Source organism: Scomber japonicus, chromosome 24 (genome assembly GCF_027409825.1).
Source record: "Scomber japonicus isolate fScoJap1 chromosome 24, fScoJap1.pri, whole genome shotgun sequence".
In the NCBI taxonomy this organism is placed as follows: Eukaryota; Metazoa; Chordata; class Actinopteri; order Scombriformes; family Scombridae; genus Scomber; species Scomber japonicus.
Window position 1 is genome coordinate 13,873,836 of NC_070601.1, and position 25,820 is coordinate 13,899,655.

Here is a 25,820-nt window from a genome sequence, read left to right on the forward strand (position 1 = left end):
TTTTTAGGAATAATCAGGAGTTGCTGAGATGTGAATATGACTACAATATGTCTACATGCACCAACTGAATCCAAATCCTCAGTTGTGACATTTGTGTGCCTGTAATCACTCTCAGCTCAGAAAAACACTTTTTATACAAGCTGCACATCTGTATCTCTCTAACGTTTTGCTATACTCCATCAGAGCTGTGTCATGTCTTTGAGAAAGAAAAAAAAACCCAGGAAGGAACTCTACTGATGCTCTACTACTGTATTAGTATTAGTCACATCATGTATTGTACTGTTTACTCTTGATTTACACACTAAAGAAAAAGAATGTATTTCTCAAGTCAATCACAAATGCTTTATTTAATTCAACTATGCCTTTTATTTCACTCAAGGGATTTAACAGATGAAAACTTGGCAGTTCTGTTTCCAATAAACTGGACAAGCAAACAAAGAATCTTCGAGTTGAGTATTTCTCTTGTCGAGCCTCGTTCCAAAATGCTGTTTATCCACTTTTTGAAGAGAAAAAGAAGTGTATATCTGAAAGAAATCCCCATTTCCACATGTGTGATTCTCTTTTTGTAAACAGACGCCTGTCTAAAACCAACAAATAAGAACCTGTGATTGATTTCTCAGCAAGTGGATATCACATTTTGGAACAACAACACTTGATTTCTTGTATACTTTTAAAAATGTTACATAACCATTTGAGTTTTTTTTTTCTCCAAATCAGGTGACTGAACAAATGACATCCACACTTCTCTCTACTTCTAGTCTGCTACAGGTTTAAGTCATTCAGTATTTCCATTGTGTGAGGCTACATGGATAGCAGCTGTTGGTTTGCTCTCCTATAGTGGTGTAGACTTGTTAGTGTGCACTGAGAAGTTAGTATATCTTGGTACTTTAATTTTTTTTAGTACCCTATTCACTACAACCTGAGATGGATGATGTAATCTATTCTGGATTAAAATTCTCTGAAGACCCAATTACACTCCTGAAACAAGTCTGATAAATAAATACATTATTATTCACAATAATGACACATGTAGTAATTCACAGTACTCAGCGGAGGAATAGGAGGAGGAGGAGGAGGAGGAGGAGGAGGAAGGAGGGGGGGTGAGTGGTACAATTGTTTGACTCATTCAGATCTTTGTCAGCCGATACAAACACAGTGTGCCTCTATATTTACAATCCCAGTACATTCCTCTCCCACCGTAGCAGGCACAGTCAAGTAGTAATGACATATACAAGGAGGGGGGGGGGGCAGAGCACGGAGAGGCAGTCAGAATATCACCACAATTTATCCACAGTTTTAATCTAATCCAGAAAAAAACTCAAAAGAAGCTAAATGTAGACTTCTGATGTGAGTGATTGCAATGATAGAATTTAACTGAAGCTGCTGGAAAATGGTATTTTGTGCTGCTGGTATTGGATGTGTTAAAAAGGAAGGAAGGGGGGGGCACTCAGGGTTACATTCAGCCTGTAAATTAAGAACTGGCTTGGAAATAATACTGAAAAGTAGTGATAAGACTTGTGGGTTGTGGATTTAAGACAGCAAACATTAGTAGGTATTACCCTGGTGGTCTGTAGTGTAGTGTTTTATGGGTGCACCTCTCCATGCTCAGAGCCCTGCAAGCCAGAGGGGTGTGTGTGTGTGTGTGTGTGTGTATGTGGTCATCTCCTATGAGGATGTAACCCCTCCGGACACGTGAGACGTTTTCAACGACAACACCAGCTGAGCGAGACGGACGGTGGAAATCAGCTTTTACAGTGACGGTGATGAGTGAGGAGGGAAGAAAAGGAGAGAAAGCTGCAAAAAGGAGGAAAATCAGGAAGGGGAAGGGGTGATGGTGGTGGAGTATAAAGGGGCGTTTTTAGAGCAAAGGCTGGCGCTTGTGGGAAGGAGGTGGGAGGGGGGGCAAGCAGACACAGGTTGAACATGCTGCAACACATCATAGCCCTGGCCTGTGTTTCCCATAGATACACAGCAGCAGGCAGGGCGGCGGCTCACTGCTACCAGTTAGTGTGAAGAAGGCATCGACTTGTACCAGTTTACAGTCAGCTGTCACTGTAATTGCTTCAGAAAAGTACAAAACGGATGTCTGGATTTGGTTCACAGGCGGTTTTAAGGACACACTTTCTTAGCGTGGGTTAAGTGCCACCTTTAGTTGTGTTAATTCGGCGTGGCCCTGCCCTTTCTGCGTGTATCTATAACCAATCGTAAAACGCCATGGTCACATGACCGGAGCGTTACGCTGGGTTCTGGGGGGGAAACTGAGCAGTCGAAAAATATCAGGCACATTTTCACGACCCTTCAAGTTTTGCTACGATATATATCTGGCAGCACCAATATAAGCCTCTGTGGTCAATCTCTTGGTCGCCAAGGAAACCAGCGGCCCTTTTTTTTTCACATAATGGAAGGCAATTTTTTGTTTTTTTTTATATATATCAAGAGAAATAACTACATATAGAAAAAGAGATATGTCCGTGGAAAGGCGCCATGGTATATAATAATAAGAATAATAAGAATAATAATACGATGAAATAAAAGAGTCTGTCCTTTCACCCCTTTTTTCCTCCTAAAAAACAGGAACATAACCAGCACTAAAGGTAAGAAGAAAAGCGATGAAATGTTGGCTGCGGACCCCCACGCCGTAGCTGCAGGGCTCTCACGTTGTAGTAGTCGTCTGAGGAGGAGGAGGAGGCAGTGGGAAGCGCTTTTTCAACAAGATAAGGACATCAGAGAGAGCTTAGCTGGCATGCTGAAGGCATTCTTTTGGAGCAGAAGGGTTGTTTCCTAGTTTCAAATTTTTTCTGATTTTCACAGATGAGGGTGGTATTTTTTGGGGAGGGGGTGGTGGTTTGGCGAGGGATTTGTGGTGACTTGAAGCTGGAGGGGGTGTTTTGGGAGGAGGGGGCGTCAGAAGCTCTCGGGCTCCTCCAGGAGGCAGGGCTGAGTGGACAGAGGCACGAGGGACGGGGAGTGACTTCGGAGGCCCACCCCGGGGCGAAAGCTGAGGTCCGGGGCGGGCAGTAAGGGCTTGAGGATGCTGACGAGGCAGAAGGCGGAGCCGCTGTTGGGGATGAAGTTGACCTTGTTGCGGTCGGGACAGAGGAAGGGGGGGATCTCCTGCAGAGGTTTGGGCCTGTAAACACACACACACACACGCATGGAGACTTTTATCCTTCACAACAAACACAAACACAAATATATCAGAAAATATATACACAAAGTTGTTAAAGGAGCTGTATTCTACTTACATGGACTCTTCAAACACTTTGACCTTCTCGCAGCCTTCTGGAGGTTCTCTCTTGAACATGTAGCTGTTGTTGGGTCTGGGGGAGGCGGCGTATTTAGGCAGCGGGGAGTAGGGGCCCAGCTCTGAGGACAGGCAGAGAGGGGAGGCTAAAGGTTAAAGGTCAGAGTCAGAAACACATTGCACTAACAAAACACTGTGGAGGGGCACGTGCCGCCTGTCTGTGTATGTGTGTATCTCTGTGTGTGTATGTGTGTATCTCTGTGTGTGTATGTGTGTGTTTCTGTGTGTGTGTGAGGTGCTCACCTTTGTCCTCGTAGGGGCTGCCTCCAGCCGCATCGTTGAGGACGGTGAGGTAGGAGGGAGAGATGGAGTCGGGGCGGCTACTGCAGTTGCTATGGCTACCGCTCAGGCCACCCCCTGAGGGAGTCTGTGTGTCGATGCTGCGGGTGCTGCTGCTGCGCTGTGGGGGGACGGGTGGGGGTGCGCGGTGCCCATCTGGGACGTCCTGCGGCTGTCGTACGCACACACACACACATACATACACACACACAAAAATGAGGTCACAATAACAATGTTGCACAGGGGGTTTAATCCCTGCCTGTGATGGTGCGTGAATCCTCCGATGTTAATGACACACACCCCCAACCCCTGATTTCTTAATACTCACAACGATGGTCTCTTCCTTCTCAGGTGTGTCTCTGATGATGATGCGTTCGATCTCCTGGTTGAGGCCCTCCACGCTGTTGCGGAATCGAGGGGCCGATGATTTGGATATAGGGATGGGTATCAGGATGGTTTTGGGCATAGGTGACTGCAAAAACACACACACACACACACACACATATCTGCATTTAATCCATATTCTGCACCTGTTTGCTGATGTTGCACTGAGCTGCAGAGTGCTGCCACAGACAGAAAACAAAAAAAGTCAATATATTCTTCATATTTTCTCAAACCCACACAAGAAAAATCACAGCTGTACCACCAGCACGACTATTCATAAATCATAAATATTGAAACAAGCTTCAGCACCCAGAGACTTACATTCCTTAACTCAGCACTGGATTTATTAATAGAAGGAACAATGTATGCTGACAGATGGCAGCTTATTACTTGATTTTTTTTTCTCCCTCCAACAAAATGACAAAAAATGTGTTTGTCGGCTTTGTCTGGATCTCAGCATCTTTATTCCTGCACAGTTTTTCTTCTCTTATATTACAGAATGTGATACAGAAGTAGATTTTAGCTGCACCCTTAAACACTACATCTAGACTACATCTTTGGGAATATGTTGATATAACTCTTCTGGTGTCTGCAAAACACCAGAAGAGTTATTTGACCTCAGTGTGAAGATGGGGGATGTTGTGTGTACTCTATTCAGTGGGAAGGAAACACTTCAGGCATACTTTGGGCACCTGAGAATGTTCCTGGTAGCTGGTGGCTCTTTGTATGACTGAATGAACTTGTCAAAGCCGCTGTGAGAAAAAGATGCTTGATAGCTCAGCCGCTCCTTCTTTCTTTGTCTAACGAGGAGGCCCAGAAAGCAGGACAGCTGCACTCCAGTAGACTCCACAGGGAGCGTATGAGTGGCCCCACAACATGACAGGAGTGGGCACTAAAAGCCTGTATGTGTGTGTGTGTGAGAGAGAGAGAGAGAAAAAGAGTGTGTCTGCAATATCTGCAATATAGGAACCCAATTTAACTGACTTTGCATTGACCAGAAGCTGTTAAAAGCACCATGTCACATTTCAAACCACCAGGAGACGCACACACATTGATAGAGCCAAACAGGGACATGAGGAAAAGTGGGACGTCCTCAAAACCTCTCTAGATCAGGGACCCAACCTAGTTTTTTTCTCAGACATGGCGCGACTCTGCCGACACACACACACACACACACTCCCTCTGTGAAAGTGTTTCTATTGATCACCTGCGACTGGATGATGGTATGGCTGCCATTGAAGGGAGACTTGCGGTCTTTATCCCTCCGATGGCGGCTGCTGCGTTTGCTGCGCTGAAGCTGCTGACGCAATTTGGCAATCTGGAGACAATCAAAGACAAAGAGACACACACTGTAATTAAGACATACAGATATAAATGTAGTTATTCATGTTTGACATTGTCCTCTACAGGTTGAGGAAATTCTCCAACTTCTATGACTAATACAATCAAAAATGTATGACTGTGGTATGAATGGTAAGTGAATGGAAAGTGCATTGAAAGAGCTCTTATTTATCAAACAGGAAAGTATGTTTCTGTCTGTTTGGCTGCTAAATCAGGAGAAGAAAAAAACACAGACCTCCTTGAGCTGATCGGTGCTCCCACAGGAGGCCGAGCGTTTGTGAGAGCCCCTCCTCCTCTCATCTGCCCAGGCCCTGGGGGTCTGACACACACACACAAACAAACACACACATGCACATTAAACACAACATTTGGAGACAAATAGAATAGAAAAGATAGAAAAGAACAGACCTGGAGTACATAACACATAAAAATAAACAGGCCTAGTTTTATCCTGCATACTTCAATTAACTCTATTTCTAATGTGTCTCTGTCATTAAACATGTCATTATTTGTGTTACTGAGTTTTAGACCAAACTATGAATTATTTACAAATATTTCATATGAAATGTCTCTGTGGTGGTTGTAAAAACAGCAACAGAACAACAGAGATAACCTGAGGCCAGTGTGAAACGTGTGATTGACAGCTGTGCTATCTTGTTCCAGCTGCTGTTTGACCAGAGTCTGCTTCAAAGTCAGAGAGAGAGAGAGGGAGAGAGAGAGAGGGAGAGAGAGAGAGAGAGAGAGAGAGAGAGAGAGAGAGAGAGAGAGAGAGAGAGAGAGAGAGAGAGAGAGAGAGAGAGAGAGAGAGAGAGAGAGAGAGAGAGAGAGAGAGAGGCAGAGAGGCAGTGCAGCACAGTGATGCAACCGCCTGCAATCTCTCTTAACCTCTTTGCATTAATCGCCTGCTTCATGCGTCTTTGGGAGAAACTAGAACACAGACACAATCTCAGCTGTGTTTTCATAATTATTTATATAATTATGACAATATTTCTGGATAACTCAAACACATAAACACATTTGATACGTGAACAACAATGATGTTGTTTTACTGCCTGAATACTGTAAATACTGTATTATTTACATGGCACAGGATTGTGTGGTTAAACATAATATTATCAATAGGGTTGTCACTCTTACAAAGCACTATTAAAATGTGGTGTGCCCCAGGGCTCTACTCTCATACCACTACTATTCTTTATTTTAATATATGATTAATAAATATGTTGTTTGCAGATGACACGATATCAATCACACTCCCATTTTCTATCATTGATTTTAAAAAAGCTAACTCTGGTTAATCTGTTTATGTCTTATAAATCGTTTAATATTTAGTGACAATTTAGTTTGTTAGCTTTTATATAATACACATATCTATATATTTTGTTCCCTTCTCCAAAAACATCTTCTTTCTTTCCTTTTCCTTATAATTTATGATATCAATGTTTTTACATACAAGATACAATTCAAATATCTTTTCAAACTAACTTAAAGATTCACCACAATTCAATCAGTCAGTCATCTAACCCTGCAGTTTAACTAGAATAACCCCTTCCTTTAAGTCTGACACAGCACATTAAACATATTTTAAGCTCAGTTTTATAATCTTGTTGCTTTCATGTCATGAAATATTTAACAGTGTAAATTTGTACTCAATAGGTAATCAGTTAGCATTTTTGTTTTTTTCCATTCATTCATCTACATTATTTGTATATCATTAGTTTGATTTGAGCCTGTGCACCCACCTAACATCACCACACACACACACACACACACACACACACACACACACACACACACACAAGCAGCCCACAGCACTCACCTGCGTCGCCTTGTCCCTCATGTAGGGAACGTGTTGGTTCTGGCTGTCGTCCTGAGGCCAGGGACCTGTCAGGTGAGAGCCAGCGGTCGCGCCCTGTGAGGGCCACAGCTGGACGAGATGGCGGGGGACAGAGAGGAGAATGAGGAGCGGGAGCGCTCAGAGAGGGGGGCCGGCGGCGACGAGGACGCCGGAGGACGCGGAGGAGGACCGCCGAGAGATGTGGACGGGTAAGGCCACTGATACAGACTGAGGAGGAGTGAGAGAGAGAGAGAGAGAGAGAGAGGAGCGAGGTCAGCCTGGAGATGTAAACAAGTTATTTGTCAACACATGGTAAACACATCAACAAATCAACAGACTCACAGCTGGCCTGCAGGATAAGCCCATCGCTGCCTTGCTCTGTCTGTCTAGGTTTGTGTGAGTGTGTGTGTGTGTGAGAGAGTGTGTGTGTGTTGCCAGATTGATGTTAATCCGTCGTCCCGTGCTGGGCACAGCGGATATGCCCCCCTCAGTCACCACACAGCCCCCCTGGCTAATGGCATTAAAACAGCTTAAAGCAGAGGGGTGGGGGGTTGGTTTTGGGGGCACAGAGGGCATGTGATGGCTTCTGCCCGACTGACCCTGATTTTGAGCTGCAGCAGCATGTTTTGCAGGGTTGCACGGCTGCACTGACATTCAGGAGCAGTGTCTGGACATCTGCCAGCATCAGCAAATGATCAGGTCTAATTTTAGATAGCAGTTTGTTTTGGAAAATGAACATGAGACTGCTTTATAAGCTGAAAGCATTATGTGATAGACAGACGACTAATTTGCAAAAATGACAAACAACACTAAACTCAACAGTTAAGGCTGTAGCAGCAGAAAGTGGATTGAAGTGAATGAGTGTGTTTTATTGCTTATGTATTCAACTTTTAATTTGAAGGAGGAAGAATGTGTGATTTCTTCTTCTCGCTTCAGTAGATTTAATTTTTTTTTTCCTCTTAAGGTCGCCAGAAATTTAAGAACAATGTCATATTTGTTAGAGAATATACCGTGTGGGGATGACTCATCTGATCACAGGTTTCCATGGTGATCTCTGTTACCTCTCCACATAATATGTTCTGTAACTCTCAATTAGCACTGTAGCATCACAAGATATTAGCATCACTGAATTTAACTGTATTTTTAGTTAACTGATAACGGTTTTTTCCCCTCTGGTCTATTGAAGTTGTAAAAAGACATGAATTAAATACATTTTATGCAGACACACAATTGAACACATCACTTCTATAAAGAATAGCTTTTACATTTTAACATCTCATTAAGTTTGAAATGCTTTTGTGACATCAAGGTGGAATTATGGATAACAAAACTCCAATAAATAGCAAGGCATGATCTTTCCTCTGTAACAGTCAACTCCCTCAAAATCAGTGTGGTGTAGTAAGTATACAGAAAGCCATTGTGGTCATGTGATATATTGCATGACTACATGTGAGAAGACTCTCGTTGTCGTGCGTGGAGTGACTGAGTGTAAAAAATATTAGGTAATGAGATCTTTTGCATGATGAAACAAGATTGGTTCAAACATAGGTGTCAGATATTATGACCCAAAAAAAGACATGACATTTGATGGTATTTGTAAAAAGTAGTACTTTGAAAAATGTGAGTTTTAGGTTAGTTAATAATATATGGCAGGTGTCTGATAATGCATGTAAAACTGAAAATGTAATGTCTTATATTTCACTTCTATCACACAAAGAACATAACTGAGAAACTTGTACTTAAAACCAGTTTAAACAGCAGAAAAACAGCAGCATTAATGAAGTCACACACACACACACACACACACACACACACACACACACACACACACACACACACACACAGATGTATGCAGAACACCTTGCAGTATGGAGAATGCATTTAAATTGTAATTAAAAGCCACTCGCTCACTAAAAACAACATACTTTACATGCATGTATCCATATGTACAGACACACTCCATCGTAGACAGGCACTGCTGGTCCTGGAGCTAAATTTGGCTGACCAGCGCACATCGCTGTTGCTAGGGAACGGAGCAGACTGATCTTCATTAACACACAGCCGCGTTTGTGTGTGTGTGTGTGTAAGTAAACAGGGGTTTGAGCAGCAGCAGTCTACTCGCAAGATGCTTGGCATTCTTTATTTTGACTGCTGCTCTCTCTGTCTCACACTGTATGTGTGCACAAATCACTACAATGTACTGAAGGCTGACAGCAACAGAGATGCTGCTAGTAGCAGTAGCAGCAGCATCTTGGCTCAGACTGATGTCATGTTTGTTTCTAACAGTCAATCTCTCCACATGAATATCTTTGATCTTAGAGGGAGACAGGAACAAGCTCTTTAAAAGGAGCTACTGGTTGCCACCTGAGGTCCCATTAAACCAGTTCACAACATGAGACAGACATTATTGATCCACTCAGGAAAAAATAGGACAGCAATAAACCCAGTGTGTATAGTCTCCTGACAAAAATCATTATCATATTATCATTGTTACTTACACAACAGCCTTTACACACCACTGCACATCCACACTGTCTGCCTTAATTAGCATATCTGTGTATTTTAACAGGATAAAAATGAATGACCTCACGAACTCTGCATCATTAAATATATATATTTATCTTGCAAACTGCTGAGTTTTATTATGAAAAGCTTGAGCTTGAGCAGAGATCATGGTTAAAATACACCGTCTGAGGCCTCTGTACATGTATGAGACCACTAACTATGATGAAATATTGATGTTTTCATTTGCATGCCGACTCTCCATGCAATAGTCTGGACAGTATAATGTATGCCAGTGAAACCCAACCTGTTTAACCTATAACCTCTTAAAATAAAGCAAAGTCTACCTGTGACCCCTCATCACATGTTGCATTGTCTTCCAGTAAAGTCACAGATTATTGTCTTGATTCATTGCTGAATTATTTTTAAGCCATAAAATGTCCAAGAATAGTAAAATAAATCACATCTGAAAAGCTAAAACCACCTTTTGCTTAATTGACTAACCTTACAGCTCTGGATAGGAGACTTATTTTGTTTTATTTAAATAACTTGTAGATGCTTAAGGAGATATAATACAGAAATCTACAAGAAATAAAGCAGAAATTAGATGAAAGCTTGAAAAAGAAATCACAATTTTGTGTCCAAAATATGATTGTCTCCCCCTGTATCCTATCCTATCGTATTATCTCGCGACCCCTTGTGGGGGTCCCGAACCTCAGATTGGCAACCACTGATGTAGGCCAATTTTGTTTACTGGGAGACAAGCATGCCACCCCTCCCCACACACACATCTATGAAAACACACTGTATCACTGTGAGACTTCAACATAGTAACACATCAACATTATAACACGTTTCCCGCGCGAGATGTTGTGATGAAATGAGTGCACGTGCGAAGGAGCGCGCTCACCTGCAGAAAGGTGTTGTAGGTGAGCCGTGTGCAGCCAGGCCAGCTCAGCCCCTGTAGGATGCTACAAAGGAAGCAGGCAGGGCAGAAGCAAGCGAGCACAGCCCTCTTCCACACATAGAAACAGATAGAAACAGATAGAAACGTCTTCCAGGCTACAGTAGCGGTACAGTAGGTGTAGAAATGGGCGTAGCTGTGTTTCGCACCCTGCCTCCTCGCCGTCGTGGATGGATGTTTTTCTCTCCCGGCTGATGCGGCACGACGGCTGATGAAGCTAACAAAATCCCAAAACCCGCTGTCCGCTCCAAGGAAAAAAAAAGGAGTTTAAAAAAAGAGTTAAAGGTAAGCCTGTTGGTGTTCGTTAGATGTTGGAAAGATGAAAAGAGGGATAGAAAATACAGAAAGGATAGAAAGAAGAGGGCGCTGATGCTGGGCTCGCCTCGGTTGACACGACGGGAGAAGGACCAGTGTGAAGACAGCTCAGATACAAACGAGCGCTTCCAGTCTGTGTTTTCAAAGTAAAGGCTTTACTGTTTATTGCACGATATGCTTCTATTGCACACGGCATGATGATGATGATCATAATAATAATAATAATAATAATAATAATAATAATGAATAGGCCTATATCAATAATATATTATTTAAAAATATGATTATCGTCATGGTTTATTATTATTAGTATTATTATTATTATCATCATTATTATTATTATTATTATTATTATTATTATTATTATTATTAAAGGGTCTATATGAGAAAGACAGCTTTATTAGCTTTCAGGAATATTATTTTTACTATGTAAACAACTAATGGTGTATTGACATCTGGAGTAGAGAGTCACGTGACACGCCGGGTTAGGGTTAGGTTATAGTGCATGTGAAACACCTCCTCCTCTCCTCCACCGGAACCGTTAACCCACTCCCGCTATATAACCGCTGCAGTGAGGGAGGAGCAGCGCGCACCTTTCGAAAGCTACTGGAAACAGAGACCCGGGGCAGCCTTGGCCTTTCATTTCCAAGGCAGAGAGCGAGAGGCAAAAGGAGCTAGAGCTTCTTCTCTTGGACCGGTAAGTAACTTTATGTGTATATACAGTCACATATCTCCATGTCTGTAAAACACATTTGGGATGTTAATACATCAATGTGTACAACAGTGGAGTTTTGTTTTCATTTCAACTGCCAAGTGTAGATTGTACAGATTTACAATTGATCTTTTTTGTCCAGATGGTTACAGCAAGAAGAGAAAGGTGACGTATACCTCTAAAAAATGTAGTATTTATGATTATTGTTTTCTGGAATTGACTGTGCAATACTGCTCACCAATAAACTTGACATGATTTGAGATTATAGTCATGCTTCATCCATTTCGACATTATCCTCATCATCATGATGGCCCTGCTGCATCATAAACCAGCCCTGGCTGCAGGTCAAAAAGGCTACCCCTGAGCCAGTTTTGTTTTGGTTACATTTTACAAATTTCTTCTTTTATAGCCTACAGTCTATGGTTACATGCAGTCCAGAGCTGCTACGTCTAGCGGTGACATTTAAATCGCATTTAGCCCCTTTAAGAAAAACATTTTGAATTGATTGAATCATTTTTCAGTGATAAGAATTGGTACACTTAGTTCAAAATGTGCAGTTTATTTTAAAAATTGGATCATTGTATCATTTTATAGATGACAATGTTAATTTATTTTAATTGAATAGGATCATTTATATTTAAAGACCTTGTAAAGTGAATTCAGACATTTTCTTCTAAACACATTAAATAGGTCATGAATGTATTTCTAAAAAAGGTGTAAAAAGCATTTCAACCATTTGGATTTGAATTGTGGAGCTAGGCTTCACAAACTGTGTTTCAAGATTTGTGTTCAGGATTTAGTGAGTGGGTCTGAAAATCACTGCTGTGACATAAACCCGCCCTGCTGCTGTAGAGGTATAAATACATTCAGCACACACTACTACTACTACAGTCTACAGTTAGCCGAGCTAGCAACTGAGTTAGCAGCTGAAAGCTCTAGACCTAGTCCATGTTTCTGGTAGAGGTGGTGACTTTGATTGACAGGTGACACTTGGTAGGGGGCGGGGTTTCAGCGAACTCAGCGGGCACTCTCACAGCTTGGGAGCAGAGAAAGAGGCTGATTTTTACACAACTTTGAAGCCTAATTTCATATATTTGGTGATTTTTTTATCATTCCAATTTGGCAGGGTGGTTAACAACACACTTTTCTGTGGTATGTCAAACTCAGAACACATATTTATTCTTACTTTACATGGACTTTAAGTTTATTTCATGTTATTCATTTATATTAAGATGATTTTCTGTTTAAGAATGTTACCATTAAGATTACGTTTAGACTATAAAAGACAGTCTAAAGCACATTACTTATAGAGTGTATCAGCTTTGCATCAAATATTGAATTCCACTGTATGCAGAATATGTTATGTGTGTCTACACAGTGTTATATTTTCAGTAAATATTCTATAGTTAGTATTGGACTACAGAAGAGTTGCAAACCTGCACAGGTGGAGTAATTTAAAGCTGGAGGTGTGGTTACAGCAATTGTGCATGGTGCATGGCGTGGCCTATGCCTGGTGGTTGGGCCCAATATATTTTTTCATGGGGCCCAAAAATCCTACTGGCACCCCCTACTGTCACTTTAATTTCTCTCCAGATTAATAGTTTTTCTCAATCTAATTAATCAGTGTGCAGCACTATGTGTGAATATAATAATATAGGCTGAGTTAATTACATTATTAAATTACCAATAAAACAATGTTCAATGAGTACTTGTGGTAAATATAACTTGTATTATTTTATTAATAGTACACATGTCAATTCCAGTAGTGGCATTTTATTTTTCATTCTGACTGCCAGCTTCCGGCCTCTTCCTGGATAACTGTGTGCGACTTGACGCAGTCACAGGAGAGCTGTGACGTAGCGTATCAACGCTGCGCCGCTCGTGCTGATGCTGCAGTTGCTAGGGCGCGCGGAGCAGAGGAGTGAAGTAAACAAGACGAGGAGAGGAAATGTCTCCCTCCTGTGATGGATTTAACCACTTACTGTGAATTTCAGAGATTCCGGAGGGGTTAGATTTATATGACAAGGCTGCAAAAATCAGTTTTTATTGGTTTCTAACTATTTCCATTCGTTTAGGATTGAGGAGCAGAAAATCCAGCTGTGGTCCTCTGGTGCTGCCCTTGTCTGCAACATATCCTACATGACATGCCCTGCCAAGTATGAACACACCTGTTTCATTAAAATTCTCAGCAGAGATAAAATCAGCCATTAGTCAGTCAGGGTTCTTAAAGGAACATTTCTGCATTTTGGGGAATAAACTTATTAGCTGGGTGTCATTCATTCAATCATTGCTCCCAACGAAGAAATTAACATTTTTCAACTTTGTTTTTGTATAGATGAAACAAATCAATTACATAATGTATTATTAGTGAGCTTTAGAGGTGCTGGTATTCAGGTTTGTTACCTTTTGAACAGAATCATCATGTTTCCAATCTTAATCAGGTGTGTGTGGTATCAATATTAATATTTATCACACTGCAAGAAAGTACAAGTAGAATGCACAGATTTCCCAAAATGTTCAAATATTCCTTTACATTATTACAGAAAACAGTTTTTAGATTGTATAGGAATATGGAATGACTACTGATACGTTCTGCATTACAGCATTTTAGGAATTATAAGGCCTGAAACCTTAACAAGACCTTAACAAATATAACCAACAATTATTCCATACATTTATTGAGATTTTTTCTTCCATATTGACTTGAAAATGGTTACAGAAACTGTACCGAGCAGACGCATAGCAATGGAATCAAAGGCCATGTCCATTGAATGCAAAACAGAATTCCATAAAAATGATGCAAATATCAATGCAATACACATACATATGTTTTTTTTCTCATACAAATTACAGATTACAAAAACATAAATGAGATCTTTTCATTTGCCCTGAAGCAGCGCTGAAAATTACAGAAGGAGTACAATGACATTTCAGCACGCCTGTACAGCGCTAGGCCCTGGCAAATCTAATGCTCGCCGACGTAAAGAAACACAACACGTGCACACTCACACACACTGACCCACTCATTCCAACATCGAAAGGATGAGACGACAAGAAGCAGAAATAATATCCAGCGTGCCTCAGAAGGGTTTGGGTTTCTTCTTTTTTTTTGTGTTGTTTTGTTATTTTTTAGAGTAGTGTCTTGATTTCCAGCAGAGTTCCAAGAGCAGAATCTGGGCTTTAGTGTTTCTGGTCTTTTGTCAGTCACATATAGACAGCTTAACGCACAGTCAAAAAACAGTCCACAGTGAGGTCAGGTGGTAGTGGTACAGCGATTGACTCGGCCACTGTAACAGATCTCTCCGTTTAAGATTAGATTCTGGTGATTGTAGTGTTTTTGAAAGACCCCAGAGTCCGAGCCGTTCCTGGTGGAATTGTGCAAGCAGAGAGGTTCCATGAAATAAAATAAAAAAAACACACTTTTTCTCCAGTCAGCTGGGACTGATTGTTAGTGTTTGAGCCCACTTACGGATTAGTCCAGAGAAGAAGTAAAGAGAGGAGGATTGTCACCTATGTTCTCCTCTTGAGTCGGGAGGGAGGGACGGAGGGGGGGGATGATAGTTTCTGGTGGATTGTTTACGAACGATTGTGACTATTCATAAGTGCAACAGAGATTAACATATAATAATAATGAAGGGATAAAACATTGACCAAAATAATGGAAGCGATAAAAACATCAAAAGCATCTAAAAGCTACATCCTATTGCACAATTAAAATTATTATGATACAAAACATGGATACATAGTCAAAAAAAAAAGGTATTGCATACAAATCAAAGAAATTTTAAAAAAGTAGTTTGTTCCGTCTTTTAAGACCGTTGATTCTTTACAGAGCCTAACTCGCCAGCATTGCTTGATACAGCAAAGTACGAGATAAAGAGCGCTCAAAAGTGTTGATTGTTTTTCATCGCCTTTTTTAAAAAGAGTTTAGAGACCACTTCTTGTCGTGGTCGCAACAGACAGGACTTCTAAAACACTGATTTTAATCGGTTCAAAGTGCACATAGAAAGAAAAGAAATCCATTCGAGAGAAATAAAAATGTCACTATGCTCATGAGGGTGATACGTCAAACAAACCGACCAAAAGGGGGGGGGGGTTAGTAAAACGCGGGAACTGAAAGCAGATGAAAATGCTGCATAGCTGGATTCCATTTAAAGCAATGCCATCATCAGAAAGACACACAGGGAGCAGCGAGACAGACCTAATTACTGTACATGATCAGACTCGACTGTTTGTTCACAAGACACTCCATAGCTTCCTCTTGCTGACTCGGAGCAGAGAGCAGAACAGACAAAAAAAACAAACAAAAAAGAGAACGCGCTCCGGTTATTTTTTTTTTCAGTCTTGTCACAGAGGGTCTGAGTTCACACTTGCGTGTCGCTGGGCTCGCTGGCCAAGCTGCCCCCCCGCAGGTAGATAGCCGAACTGGACTTGGCCCGGTTCTGACTGTGACCTTGACCGTGGCTGGACCCGTTGTTGTTGACCTCAGGTCCCCTGGTGTCTGTGATGACCCATGTGGTGGGTCGCCATTTCTTCAGAGAATAAGGAGTTTTGACGCGCTTCTTGATCTTTTCTCCTGTTCCCAGAGCTCCGTCTGGCTGCACCAAGCCCCCTCCTGCAACACAGGAAGGAACAATCATCACTGTCTGTGGAAGATTGTTACACCAGTGTGCATGAAGTATATTCAATAGCAGCAAGTCTCCTGTAGGTGGCTGTGTAACAGTGTCTCTTTATCAGTACAGTCACTTACAGGAGCACTCTGGCAATTCAGTGCTGCTGGGAAACTCTTGAGACGCAAAAAAAAAAGAAAAAAAAAAAGAAAAGGATAATCAAAACTGAAGCAACAGAGCCTGTTATATCCTAACATTTAGTCCACAATCAAGCTCCAAGAGAAATGGATCCTACATGTCCCATAATGCAACCTGGATGGCAGTAAACAGCTGCTTTCACAAACTGAGTAGTACTCTGTAAAAGTGTTGTAGTGCCCCTTTACGTGTTCACTAAACTGAGACACTTTAAAGAATAAATCTAGTGTTATTTTATATTTCCCATAAAACTCATGAAAAGATGTAACCAACCTGATGAATCTTATTAATGTCAGCTAAATCTAATCAAAGAGTGAGGGTTGAGTTCAGATTGGACAGATGTTTGATGTGGCTCTCTAGTGTTGGTGTAGAGGTGTACCTAGAGAGGCCAGGTCCTGTGTAGTGAAGGATAGGTCCAGAGAGTTAGGTCTCTCAGGCCTGCGAGCTCTTGGCTGCCTCAGTAGAGCCTCCCCTCTCATGGTGACTGGAGGTTCCCTCTGGGGGTCCGCGGTGCCGGACCCGGACCCCGAGCTTTCTCCCGGGGGACCCGTGGTTTCCCTGCTTCCTCCTTCTCCGCTCCCCTCCTCCTCTCCTGCGTCGCTCTCCCCTCCGCTCTCTCCGTCCCCCTGGCCGTGGCCGGTGTTGCTGTTGTTGTTGTTGGTGTTGGGTCGTGCCGAGCGGAGGGCCGCCGCACTCGAGGCCGTGTCTCTGGGATCGGGCTGCTCTCGCTCTCGGCTCAGGAGCGGCTCGTGTTCGTCGGGGCTGGCCGTGATGACGCCGAGGCTCAGGCGGCCGTCGTCGGACCTCAGGCCTCCTCCGGAACCATTGTGAGTTATGCCGGATCCTCCGAAACCTGAGGCGCCGCCCGTCGCCATGGACGAGATGCTGGTGCCGGCGTGACCGTTGGCGGCTCCATTCGCGCTACCGTTGGCGTGCGTGTCTCGTAGGGCAGGTATGTTGTTTGTGCCTGTGCCCCGGTGAGCTTCTACAGCCGTGTTTGTACCCGGTACAACACCAATGTTCATCTTTGCTCCCTCCACCTGCCGCAGGTTGGACTTCCCGGAGCGTCCGAACTTGAACCTCAGTGAAGAGGATGACGACTCTTTCTTGGTGGGCTTGTTGCGCAGGGGCAGGCTGGACGGCCTCTTGGGCAGGTTCTGCTGTTTGGGCAGGGGGAAGATGGTGGTGGGCATGGTGGCAGCGGGATCTGATGTGCCTGAGGCCTCACTGGCCATCTTGATGAGGGGGTAAAGTAGGCTGGAACTGCCTGGGCTCAGCGGATCTGGCGAACAGAACTGCTTCTGCGAGTGCTCCATCAGGTTCTCGTCCGAGCTCTCTTTCAGGTTCTTGTCCACCTCTTTAGGATCGAGCTTAGTGGTTTCCAGGTCTTCCTGGGTCAGGTGGAGGCAGACAGGGACTGTGGCGGTCCCTGTAGTTCCTTCAGACTCAGAGATAATAGTGGTGGTTGTAGTGGAGGCTGAAGGGCTGCCTCTCATACCCCCGCTGGTGCTGCTGCCCTCTGGGCTGGGCAGGCGAGCGTTGGCTTGCTGCTGGCGCTCCTGGTTGATGGAATTCCTGTTTCTCTCTCCGGTCCCGGCTCCGGTTCGGCCATTCACAGAGCTGGTGGTGTCAGCCTGCGTGTTCTTGGCTACACCCTCGTGCTCTTCAATGTAGCTGGAGGGATGGTCTGTGTACGGGCCAGACTTTGGCGTCATGCGATTTCTGGTGGAAAACGTTGAAAGGGAGACGGAGGAAAACGTTTAAGGTAACATATGAAAAAGCTTAATTAAATCAAACACTATGATGACAGAGGTGGATGTGTGTTTACCTCTCATTGTGCAGTGTGGTGGACATGGGGTTGAGTGTGGGGCTGACAGATTTGGAGCGGTCCCATATGAGGAGCAGCTCTGCAAGTCGTTCCTCAGCACACTGGGCTGTGAGGCGGGCCTCTGCATCCTGGTCCCAACAGTCCTCCATCGTCTCTTTCAGGGAGCGAACCGCCTGCAGGACAAAGCACATACTGACCTGTGTGCACGCTACATTTTTAAAGTCCAGACTAGCGCTGGGGAAATATGAACAATATGAACACTAATCACAATATAACATTTGGATATACTGTTGATAAGTTACATCCTTTGACAACAGAGTCACAACTAATCAGATCTAACTCATCATATGTCAGTCATATACTGGACATATGTGCAGTGGTAGTGACATGTTCCACAGTGTGCTGGCTATGTTTATCACAGCATTACAAATTGAATTCTGGCCCTGCTCTCTCTCTCACACACACACACACACACACACACAAACACAAACACATACCAAACTGTTCTCTTTCCAGGCCTCGGGGAATTTGGGCCGTTGTTTCTCCCTGGACACCAGGACCTGCATGTCCTCAAACGTCGGGTGGTTCCCTGCCTCCGCTTGAAAGGCCATCTGGTACTCTGGCACAGACTCGCCTGAAGGTAGTCAAGGGCAGAGAGAGGAAGGATGTCTTTCATGAAGCATAAATATTCATTAAAAAGGTATGAGTGTGCCTCTCTTTCACAATAAACTAAAATGTATTTAATGATATTCTGCTGTATGTGGTGTAGGCGGGTCTCATCCTTCTGTTGTGTGTCTTACTGGGATAATGACAGTAGTTAACATTCAGACAGTACTACAGTTTGTGTATTTCAGTCACATCTCATCTGTCTCACCAGGGAACAGGTCGGTACATCTCATGAAAGTCTCCCAGTAGACCAGGCCCAGGGCGTACATATCCACCTGCTTCAGCGCCGACTCGCAGTCCCTCAGGTTCACCGCCCCCTCCAGCACCTCTGGAGCCATGTAGCGGATCGTGCCCACCTGGCAGACGGAGGAGGAACGCATGGAGACAGAGAGGAAAAAAAGAAGAAAAGGTGAGAAAAGGGGTGTGATATAGCAGAATGTTCTGTACCAAAGTCAGACAATGCATTTCCACTGCAGGCTTCACTCTGCTGCTTTATCTTTTTTCCTGCATGGGGAGAACATCAGATAAGAGCCTTCCACAAGGTTCTATGTGAGAACTACATATCTGTGTTGTTGTGGTGGGGAAAAAAAACAATAATTGCTCGTACAGAGGCAAATGTGCACTGACTGATAACAAACCTCATTGAAAAGTGATGCAGGGATCTCACAGGGCTCAAACTGTGCCGCATTCTACGGCTGGGCAATCAATCAAAACATACTACAACCAATATTATGACTTATGACTCCCAACTGACCTAATTTCAGTCACGGCGGTTTGTCTGATAAATGAATCCTCCCTGTGGATTCATTTCAAACGCATTAAGTGGAGTCAGCACTGTTCCACTTAGCCGTTTAAGGATGTAAATAAGCGTATGTGTCCAGTCTAACCCGGGCCGACAGAGCACCTCAAATGTTGAAGCGATGCAGCTAAGGGTGGATGAACATGAGAGACAGCTGCTACGGGAAAATAGATGCAGTGTCGGTCATGTGGCCACTTTAGCCTCAGTCTTAATACAGAACAAAACAAAGCGAACTGTAAATAGTGTTGTGAAGAGAGACTGTGTGGCTGAACTTAGCTGAGTCAGCGCATGTCAGAACTGTCACTTTAAAAAAACAAACTGCTGTGGTTTGAGGTCAGTGGCTGCAAGGTCCTCCAATGTTAAAATATCTACTTGTTATACATCAGCCTGACAGATTTATCAGTGTAGTTTTACAGCAGAGGAGGAGGGGATGCTGATTGGCTGCAGTGAGTGCAAAGACATTACTGGAGGGTAATGACAGAAAACTGTTTGATAAGAAGCTGCTGTGTTTTTTATGTGTGGAATGCTGTTGTTAGCCTCCTAGCTCCCGCAGCTCATGTTTACACCTGTGCCTATGTTTGTTCTCAGTGCTGCCTGCTCAAATAAAAAGCAGCATGTGCCTTCAACTCACTGTGCCTCCACTGTGAGCTCACAACAACACTACATTTTAAGTACAAAACATGGCCTGTTGTACTTAGAAACCCAGAATGTTTGATTTGAATAGATGATTCCAGATCAAATATTTCATTTTTTCTGCACATTCAAAAGGAGTTTCCAAAACATCCTGAAGATGGAATGAAACAGAAGCAAAACAGTGTTAACTACCAAATAGGTTTAATTAATATTAGTTAAATAAAATTAATTAAAATGGCAGTCATAATCTCTGATTTATTGTTGCTGTATTCAATGAGATAATAATACTGATTCATTAATTGTTGCAATGACAATTCATCTTGATTGCAGTGATGTTGCACCGCCCTGCTGCATCCTTCTCATTACCTTCTATCTCACTCACTTCATACATAGACTGTAAAAGTATTGGTAGAAATGGTGCTTCCCCTTTAACTCTCACCTCACTTATAGCAGCATTTTCTTCCTCCCCGTGACGCGCTGGCCTGTTTCCTGTCAGCTTCATGGACAGGCCGAAATCGATGATGACACACGTGCCGTCAGGCTTGACCAGAATATTACGGCTATTCAGGTCCCTGTGGGAGACGGCCGGCTTGTACAAGTCTTTGGAGAAAGGAAAGAGGAGGAGAGAAGATAAGATCAGGGGAAGACAAAAGAATTGGGCTAATTTATCTTTCATGAAATATTTAAGCCAGTACAGCACTCCCAAAAATCCCCAGATTCAGTGTACTCAGCTAGTATTTGTGGTTTTGGCTAATGAATGATAACATCCAGAAAATCCACTCATATAGCTTTCCATTCCCCTCATTACTCATTGTTCACCAAAGCAAGCTGCGCTGTCAACAGACAGCTAAACCCTCTAATCTAATCTACAACAATGGGATTAAGACCATATCACTGAGCAGCCTCTGCCTGCAGTCCTGTGCTGGCCAGCAGAGGGTGCACTGAGCCAAAGGGAAGTATGGGAAGTTGTGGCAGTCACCACAGTTATGTGCTGCCTGCTATTGATGTGCAGGGAGGGAGGGAGTGGAGAGGGAGTAGGGAGGATGACGACTGTACCAAAGCCCAAGAGATTCTGCTGTTAGCAGCTACACACTGAGCTGACAAACAGCAGCTCTCCTTTTCTCCTCTCCCACTTCTCTGGTCTGACACTCTCTTCATTCTCTCTCTCTGTGAGCCTCTGCCTGTATTCATCACATGCTTGTACAAACAGAATAACTTCTATTCTCTTTGCAGTCTTCACTTTCCACACTTGCAGTTACTGCGAGTGGACATTGTTCCCCCCTCGCTTCTATGCCTGTTTGATGCTGATCAAGACAGAGGAAGAGGACGGCCGAGTGCAACTCCTGAGGATGAGCGTTGGTGACGTGGGGGGGGGGGGAGATAAAAAAATGAAAAGAAAAAAAAACCAAGAGGCAAAGCTCGGTTCAGTTGTCATTTCTGCCTCCTGAGAATGATTTCATTGAGCCACAGGGATATTCACATGTCATCTGAATCCCTATCTCGCCTCAGCCTTCCCCCTACTTTGTCCCTCTGTGTTTTTCTCTCTCTGAGTCTGGCTGGAGCAGTCTATAAATACCCTTGGCAGGGCGTGCATTCACTGTGTACGTGCGTGTTGGTCAAAACGCAGGGATGCAAAGCGCTCCAAGCCAAACAGACCCACGTGGGGCTGCAGCGTGCAGGTTGTAAGACGGCTCAAGCATTAGTCAATGAGACAGGAATACTCAGGCCTGCTGGATAATCTAAACTAACTGGGCTAAACACACAAATAGCTTTTAGATTTCCCACCAAAAACTTTTTGTGTATGTATTTGTGTTTCTGTAACAGCTGGAAGCAGCTGAGCTTAAGTAAACTGTGAGCGCTTATGTAATTAACGAGAGTGTGTGAGTGTTCCTGTGCCCTCAAGCTCACCTCCTTTAAAGAGCTCAGTGTGCAGGTACGCCAGGCCACGAGTGACGGAGTGAGCCAGTCGACAGCTGTTCACCCAGTCGTTGGTCTGGCCGCTCAAGTAGCGACTCAGAGAGCCCTGGGGAGGAGAAATGGTAGGCATGATGACAGGAGGCAAGGACATGAGGTGAAGGAAGGAAGGAGAGGAAACAGGGAGCAGGGAGTGACAGAAAGAAACAGATGACAGAGGATAGTCCACGACAAAAATTGGAGATTACACAAGGGAGGAAAAGAGAGGAGATAGAGGAGAGGAGGAGAGAATACAGGAAAAAAAATCAATCATTAACATCACTTTCAAGAACTGACAGATAAGAGACACAGATGGGGGGTGGGGAATAGCTGACTTGGCGTTTGCCACTTCAAAACACAAGTTCACAAACAGTAAGTTGTGTGTGTGTGTGTGTGTGTGTGTGTGTGTGTGTGTTCAACTCCATCTCACACACATTCACATGCACCACAGCAAGGCTACATCATTTTGGACTTGAGAATTAAAATTCCACAACATTCCCACCACCGATAAAATCCAAAGGAGGTCGAGACAATTTAGCTGAATCTCTCATGTAAAACTTTGCTGTTCACCACAGCTTTAAAAAAAAAAAAAAAAAAAAAGCTGACCTTGTGCAAAGAGAGTTACAGAATATCTGATCATCAGCCAGTAAAAGCAGTCATTCCATCTTCAGTTGTGAGGTTGGTTGTCTTTAATACTAGTCGAAGTATTCAATGAGGATAATAATGATGAAGTCTTATGAGAAGCATCAACAACTCCACAAAAATGTTTACCAGAAATTATATTGGATATAATTAATTTCCTTCCTCAATTATATCCATCAGCCTTGATTATCCATTATTGGCTGGACCCTGACGCACAAACACACACACATGCACGTATGCTTAATCTTTTCTCTCAAAAATCAATCACAAGGCAATTCTCGCATCCGCTACTAAAGAAAATTACATTAGATCTGTTCGTTTTAAATAAATTATATTATCATTTACTTGAATGCATTATGTGTCCCGGGCTCCTGTCCTGGCGTGCACTGCGTTTCCATGACAACATGCATTATAGTGATGGGTAGGATGCATAACAGGCTCCTTTCATAGGCTGGCTGCGGAGGTCAGCTGATTATGAGGCTGAAGGCTTGTAGAGCAAACACACTCAGTTTTAAGGTACATTGACATTAATGTTGAAGAGTTCTAGAGGCAGCTTTTAGCAGTCCGTGTCAACACTTTCTTTAGTTACATCAGCTGCATATAAATTGATCTGAGATGGTGAAATGATTTTCCTTTTTCTTTATAGTGATTCTTGTCTGTACATCCTTAAGAATCCACTCTGAAGTCCTTCTGAAACTCCGGCCTGCAAACTCAAGTGGAATGAAAAGGGTGATAGTTCTTAAATCGAGCCCCTGCAGGGAGTCAGGGGGCGATCCACCCCATTGAACAGACAGACTGAGCACTGACTACTGACTCTGTTTAACTCACTAGGTGCTGGAAATTTCAGCCTTTTTGCTGTCAATTCTGAAAATCAATTAATCTTTTTAATTATATATCAATTTGACAATGTCATCTTGGGCTCTGGGACTATTTTTTCTCACACCAGACTAGTCAAAAAAAAAGTAGATAGTTGCAGCCCTCATTATTTTCTCTGCCTCTGTTTAGTCTGTATCAACCGATTTTTAATACAATTTATGACATTTTTCAGCAGCAGCATTTAGTTTTTACATTCTGCAATTACCTCTATATAGTATTTTTCATTGTTAGTGGCAGACTCTACCATTCTGGGACTGCATTCAAACTGCCACAGGAAACAATGCAGCATGTTATCCAGCATCACTGAAATGTTATCTCATTGATACCAGCCTTACTGTTCACTGTTGACTCTTTACAGCAGGGCTGGATGACATTACTGCTAATGGAAACCTAACATTTCCTACTGCTGCCATTTCAAATTAAAAGCATTCAACTGTTTTTTTATTGTCAAGCAGTCACAGGGATGGCAGTCCATTTATCACTGAGACTGAAACTGTCCACTGTTGTTCTAAAAATGCGCACAAAACAAAAAGGCTTGAACGGTTTCTGCATTTTTGGACAGCCTGATGTGTTTTGAATAGAGAGTAATGGAACAATAACGGAGCCGCCGCAGTGAGCTGTTAGATGAAGAGCAAACACTGCAACACCTGCAAGCTAAACAGCTTCACTGAGCCCCTCTGCTATGTGAAAAACTTGATTTTGACTTAATTACACAGCTGTCATATTTTTCCATTCCAATCACAGATAGGTTTGCAGGGCTGTCTATTTTACACACACACACACACACACACACACCTCCTGCCGCCTCCAGTACTCACATGTGGGTAGTAGTCCATGACAAGCAGGTACTCTGTGCGTCCCTCTGGGCCTGTCCTCTCGTCAGCAGCCACAAAGCGGGCTATGTTGTCATGCTCCAGCAGTGGTAGCCGGTAGATGGAGCATTCGTTAAGAAAGTTGGGCCGGTTGGCTGCCGTAAACACCTTCACAGCGACAGGCCGTTCGTCCAGAGAGCCGCAGTACACGGCGCCATATCGACCACGCCCAATCAGCTGAAAAGAAGTGATTGTGGGGAAGGGGAGAGAAAAATCTATTAATAACACATTTGTTATATCAGACCTTTAACACTTGCTTGTCTAATAAAAAAACATGAAAACAAGGAAAGGTCAAAACCCAGTGTACAGTTGGACCCTGTATGAAGCAGAGGACTTCGAATTTGAAATGACAGATACAGGAAGTTGCAACACCAAGCCTCCAGGAAGTGTGCCGAGCTTTGACTGAAGCCAATTTGACATGGGGCCTTTATCAATATCAAGAATGCCAAGTTCAGACTTGCATATTTGCTCATTTGGACTTGGGGAGTTGGAGTCAGATGTACAAGCTTCCAAGGACGTGAGGATGCAGTACAATCATTCTGCAGCATCAGCTCAGCTTACTTCTGTGACAAAATAATCTCAACTTGAAACTCCACTCACATTTTTTCCTCATTAAAAAACCTCAAAGTGTAAACAACCCCAAGTGCATTCGTCATATTGCTTTTATTTTATTTACCATGAACAAGGAGGTATTTACTTTAGAAGGACACTAGATGCACGTAACATGGATAAACTGACAGTGAGCCACCTGTATGACTCACTGTCAGTTTATCCTTTTCTCTCTCGTAAATATCACATGATAGTCTCCTTCAGTAGGTAATCGTAGGTAATCCACTTGCCACACAGGAATTGGGCTGCTAGCAGCTGAGATGAAAGATATTTCCTGGATTGCACCTTCTGGAGTTAAACATGTGGGAGCCGGGGATAGTCACATTTAAGTCAGGTATCTGTAGCCACGTGTCGGTCAAACAAATGATACCGCATTTTCCCTGCTCCCTCTGAATTGGTGGGAAAATTATTTGCCGCGTCGGGTTTTAAAAGGGCCGGCTCCACTGTTGCAGCCCAGCCAAGAAAGAATGAAGGGTATGATAATTTTGTTTGTGCTCAC

General features: G+C 43.3%; 2 protein-coding genes across 2 annotated transcripts in view; both read right to left on the reverse strand.

The window, feature by feature from the left end:
* Nucleotides 1–2,904: 2,904 nt before the first annotated feature.
* On the reverse strand, nucleotides 2,905–14,400 carry fam117ba (family with sequence similarity 117 member Ba). Its single transcript, XM_053314474.1, has 9 exons — nucleotides 14,367–14,400; nucleotides 10,558–10,856; nucleotides 7,128–7,235; nucleotides 5,544–5,627; nucleotides 5,175–5,285; nucleotides 3,912–4,055; nucleotides 3,548–3,755; nucleotides 3,246–3,390; nucleotides 2,905–3,130 (listed from the first exon to the last, which is right to left on the reverse strand). Exons 1-9 carry the CDS (start codon nucleotides 14,398–14,400, stop codon nucleotides 2,905–2,907), a joined length of 1,359 nt encoding a protein of 452 aa, XP_053170449.1.
* Nucleotides 14,305–25,820, reverse strand: part of LOC128354056 (bone morphogenetic protein receptor type-2-like) — a 34,892-nt gene continuing 23,376 nt past the window's right edge. Inside the window, exons 6-13 of the mRNA XM_053314300.1 lie at nucleotides 24,659–24,889; nucleotides 22,278–22,392; nucleotides 20,809–20,969; nucleotides 19,146–19,293; nucleotides 18,769–18,905; nucleotides 18,272–18,444; nucleotides 16,823–18,165; nucleotides 14,305–16,253 (exon numbers count right to left, since the gene is read on the reverse strand). Coding sequence (XP_053170275.1) covers nucleotides 16,003–16,253; nucleotides 16,823–18,165; nucleotides 18,272–18,444; nucleotides 18,769–18,905; nucleotides 19,146–19,293; nucleotides 20,809–20,969; nucleotides 22,278–22,392; nucleotides 24,659–24,889 — 2,559 coding nt within the window. The 3' untranslated portion in view covers nucleotides 14,305–16,002. The remainder of the gene's footprint in view (nucleotides 16,254–16,822; nucleotides 18,166–18,271; nucleotides 18,445–18,768; nucleotides 18,906–19,145; nucleotides 19,294–20,808; nucleotides 20,970–22,277; nucleotides 22,393–24,658; nucleotides 24,890–25,820) is intronic.